The sequence below is a fragment of the Arabidopsis lyrata genome, assembly GCF_000004255.2.
Source record: "Arabidopsis lyrata subsp. lyrata unplaced genomic scaffold ARALYscaffold_3, whole genome shotgun sequence".
Lineage (NCBI taxonomy): Eukaryota > Viridiplantae > Streptophyta > Magnoliopsida > Brassicales > Brassicaceae > Arabidopsis > Arabidopsis lyrata.
The window spans coordinates 9818756-9823790 of record NW_003302553.1 but is presented as its reverse complement, the minus strand read 5'-3'; the positions used below and the strand labels follow the sequence as shown (position 1 = coordinate 9823790).

At 40.1% G+C, this 5035-nt stretch overlaps 1 protein-coding gene across 1 annotated transcript in view; it reads right to left on the bottom strand.

Annotated features, from left to right (window-relative positions):
• The window catches only part of LOC110229925 (shematrin-like protein 2), a 12347-nt gene extending 10474 nt beyond the window's left edge, over positions 1 to 1873 (bottom strand). The window contains exons 1-2 of the mRNA XM_021031099.1: positions 1527 to 1873; positions 23 to 1448 (exon numbers count right to left, since the gene is read on the bottom strand). Coding sequence (XP_020886758.1) covers positions 23 to 1448; positions 1527 to 1873 — 1773 coding nt within the window. The remainder of the gene's footprint in view (positions 1 to 22; positions 1449 to 1526) is intronic.
• Positions 1874 to 5035: the final 3162 nt, after the last annotated feature.

Genomic DNA, 5035 nt, shown 5'->3' with positions numbered 1-5035 from the left:
GCCCCGCAGCTAAGAACCCTACAACACCACCCATTGCGGTACCTCCCACAGCAACTCCGCCAATCGCAAAGCCGCCTGTCGCAACTCCTCCCACTACAAAACCGCCAGTTGCAACTCCACCTGTAGCAACTCCTCCTATTGCAACTCCTCCTATCACAAAGCCACCTGTCACTACACCGCCTGTTGCAACTCCACCTATTGCAAAACCACCAGTTGCAACACCGCCTACCGCAACACCACCAGTAGCAACTCCACCTATCGCTAAGCCGCCCGTAGCAACCCCACCAATTGCAACGCCACCAATAGCGAAGCCACCAGTTGTAACACCACCTATTGCAACTCCTCCTATTGCAACACCGCCTATTGCAATACCACCTATTGCAACTCCGCCTGTTTCAAAGCCACCTGTTGCAACACCACCGGTTGCAACACCTCCCACCGCAATGCCACCAGTAGCAACTCCACCTATCGCTAAGCCGCCTGTTGTAACGCCGCCCGTTGCAACCCCGCCTATTGCAAAGCCACCTGTTGCAACACCACCTATTGCAACTCCGCCTGTTTCAAAGCCACCGGTTGCAACACCACCAGTTGCAACACCACCCACCACAATGCCACCAGTAGCAACTCCACCTATCGCTAAGCCGCCTGTTGCAACGCCGCCCGTTGCAACCCCGCCTATTGCAAAGCCACCTGTTGCAACACCACCTATTGCAACTCCGCCTGTTTCAAAGCCACCGGTTGCAACACCACCAGTTGCAACACCGCCCACCATAATGCCACCAGTAGCAACTCCACCTATCGCTAAGCCGCCTGTTGCAACGCCGCCCGTTGCAACCCCGCCTATTGCAAAGCCACCCATAGCAACCCCACCGGTTGCAACTCCTCCTATCGCAAAGCCACCCATCGCAACACCACCTATTGCAAAGCCACCCATAGCAACCCCACCGGTTGCAACTCCTCCTATCGCAAAGCCACCCATCGCAACACCACCTATTGCAAAGCCACCTACCGCAACTCCTCCTACTTCAATCCCACCTGTAGCGACACCGCCAATCACAACTCCTCCAGTTGCAACACCGCCAATCGCAACTCCTCCAGTTGCAAAACCACCCGTCGCTACACCGCCTGTTGCTTCTCCGCCTGTCGCAAAACCACCAATTGCAACACCGCCTATCGCAAAACCACCTGTTGCAACTCCACCTATCGCGAAGCCGCCAGTCGCAACGCCACCTGTCGCCACTCCTCCTGTTGCAACTCCCCCTATCTCAACACCACCGATAGCAAATCCACCTATCGCAAAGCCGCCAGCCGCAAGTCCTCCTGTCGCAAAACCACCTCTTGCAACTCCACCTATTGCAATGCCACCTGTCGCAACGCCGCCCACATCTATGCCTAAGCCGAAGACTTGCCCAATTGACACGTTGAAACTTGGCTCGTGCGTTGACGTTCTTGGAGGTTTGGTTCACATCGGAATTGGACAAAGTGCCAAACAAAAGTGTTGTCCAGTTTTAGAAGGCTTGGTTGACCTAGACGCGGCTGTTTGTCTATGTACCACTATTAAAGCTAAACTTCTCAACATCGACCTCGTTTTCCCCATAGCTCTTGAGGTTCTCCTTGGTTGTGGAAAAAAACCACCACCTGGCTTTAAGTGTCCCACTGAAATATCTCCCGTCGCAACACCTCCTGTCGCAAAGCCTCCTATGGCAACTCCACCCATGGCAAAGCCGCCAGTCGCAACACCGCCCGTTGCAAAGCCACCAGTTACAATGCCGCCAATCGCAACGCCACCCGTTGCAAAACCTCCAGTCGCAACACCTCCTGTCGCAAAGTCACCCGTCGCAGCTCCTCCCATTGCCACACCGCCAACATCCATGCCTAAACCAAAGACTTGTCCAATTAATACGTTGAAGCTAGGTGCGTGCGTTGACGTTCTTGGAGGGTTGGTTCACATTGGAATCGGGCAAAGCACCAAGGAAAAGTGTTGTCCAGTTTTGGAAGGTTTAGTTGATCTAGACGCAGCCGTTTGTTTATGTACCACTATTAAAGCCAAACTTCTCAACATCGACCTCATTCTCCCCATAGCTCTTGAAGTTCTCCTTATTGTGGTAAAAATCCACCACCTGGTTTCAAGTGTCCCGCGTGATTAATATAGAGTGGTGAGAGTCTCTCGACATCTCTGGTAACCGGTGGTTTACTTGCATGTTTGCGACCTTTAGTAATTACTTGTTTCATTTAAACAATAAAAGGTTTGTTTGGGTTTAAGATCTCAGTTTCTTTGGGTTTTTATATTGTATCTTTAAGAAAGAAGAAAAGCTATAAAACGAGATAGCTTTTAATATAAAAGATATGTTTATTTACTTACGTAGTTCGTGGGGTAAAGAAATGTAGTTTTTCATAGCCATGCGCATTGCAAATTTGCAATGATGTATATATGTTTTTGCATCACTTTACAAAATCGTTAAGTTAATGATGTTTTCATATCATTTGTTTATATGACACTAAAAATTTAAAACAATATTAGCAAATTATATAGAAAACTAAACTGATTTAATTAAAAATAAAAAATATTTTTACTCCAAATTAAAAGAATTAATTTTAAATCATAGAATATATTACTAATTACTATATTGGGAACTATATCAAATAATCGATTCATCGTGCAAATATGTAAAACATAAATGAAAGAAAAATACTTGGGTTCACCCCTAGGTGTGAACTTCTTATGTTCACCCCCTTTATTTCATCCAATCAAAATCTGCCACCTATTAATAATAAAAATTTTTATTTAATTATAAAATTTAATTTGCCACTAAAATGAAATTATGTATCTGTTTAGGTTTATTAGAAAGGGTTAGAGTTTAGATTTTATGATTAAACGAGTTTAACTATCGGTTTGGGTTCATAAACGGATTTAGATTTTACAATTAAACGAGGTTAAATGTCGGTTTGGGTTTAGAAAGTACGATTAGGGTTTAGATTTTTTACGATTAAACGTGTTTAAATGACGGTTTGGGTTTACAAAAGAGAATTAGGGTTTAGATTTTATGATTAAACGAGTTTAACTATCGGTTTGGGTTTATAAACGGGTTTATATTTTACAATTAAACGAGGTTAAGTGTCGGTTTGGGTTTAGAAAGTACGATTAGGGTTTAGATTTTTTACGATTAAACGAGTTTAAATGACGGTTTGAGTTTACAAAAGAGAATTAGGGTTTAGATTTTATAATTAAACGAGATTATATATCGGTTTGGGTTTATAAAAGAGTGGTTATGACTTAATCTTATTGTTTTATTTAGAAAATAATTGTTTTAATTTTTTTAACTAGATGATATGACAAATTCTAATTGGATAATTAAGAGGGGTGAATGAAAGTGGTTCACCCCTATAATTGTTCTAAATGAAAACCAAAGCAAGTCAAATAACTATATTGTTGAATTGATGAATTCATTCGTCTTAATTTCAGAAGTCTAGCTCAACTCTACAGGCCCAACTTCAACATCTCAACAAGCCCAAATAAATCAACAACACAAATACAAAACCCATGCAAATGAGCTCAGCCACGTCACTTTCCTCTCTGTCGTCTCACAATTAGTCAGTCACACCTAATGACCTAGAGCATATTAAGTTCAGATTGCTCGTTAGAAGAAAAGATTTTGATCAAACTAAACCTCGTATTGAGCAATCGATTTTGATTCTTTGCAAATCCCTAGCACTGTGAAATGATAACAATGTAGACAAGTGTCGAGAAAGAGTGTATAAAATATGCCCATGGGCAGACATTGTAAATGTGTGAAAAGAAGAAATACAAAGAAGAAAGTTTATTCTCGTCTTCTTTCTCTTATACACAATCGACTAGTACTCAGTACTCAGACGACCATAAGTTTTTTTTACAATTATTGTCGTTGTTGTGAGAGGAAACAAAGAGACAAATGGTGGAGTCACATGCATACATGAGATTTCATTCATAAAGTCACATTATCCATTTCATTTTTCTTTCTTTTAAAGAAAATTACATCTTAAAATTAATGTGACAGACTTCACGGGTTAGACTGTTTTTACTACCCGCCAAATTCTACCCGCCAGCTTTATAATTGCGTCCATAACTTTTTTCGTTTTTTCTTCACCATAAATAAATTGGAAGGACAAGCTTTTTGTATTTTCAATTTCATGATTTTATCATACAGAGTAGGTTTTATAGCGCTAATTATTGTGAACACTTCTTAAAACTATATACTAGAAAATATATCAAATTATATTTTGCGATAATGTCAATACAGATATTAAAATATATATGGTATAACCATCAATCACAAGTAGAGTACTATAGTATATAACAATAATGTGAACAAACTACAAAGAGAATCATCAATCACATACGTCATTCAATCATTTCAAAAGCTGATAATTAAAAAGACGCAATAAGCTCTTATCTTTCATAAGCAGGAGACGAAAAAGCATTGTTTCGGTCGGGCCGGGAAATGATTATGGAGGTAGTTTTTTCATAAATTTGTGAAAAATTTCAACATGTAATCTGATTTATCTAGTATAGTTAACTAACGAAACACAAACTTTGTTAAAGATTTATCATTTTTTTAGATATACTTTCGAGATTCCAAAACCGATTCCCTTTTCCTATTTGTATAGGTAGAGACACAAACTAAAACCCAAAAGAAATTTCCTAAAATCCTTATAAAAAAAAGTGGACCTACTTTGCAAGGAATAAGAAAAAAAAGAGTGAGAAGGATGTCTTCCCTTAATTATATCTTGTGACTACAGAAAATATCAAAATAGAGAATGGGAGGTGTCTTTTAAGTCAAATAATAATGACAAAGTCCCTTCTTAAATTGTCGACCCAATTGGCCATTACACTACAAAAACCTTTGGTTGCTCCCATTGTTTTCACTCTATATTACAAATATGAACTGTCCAACACTTTTTTTTTGTTGTATGCCAATAATTTAACGAAGTTTTTTTTGATTGCTCTTTTTAATGATTTAGGCGCCGTTGACTACAGAGGTATTATCTAAGTCTTCGT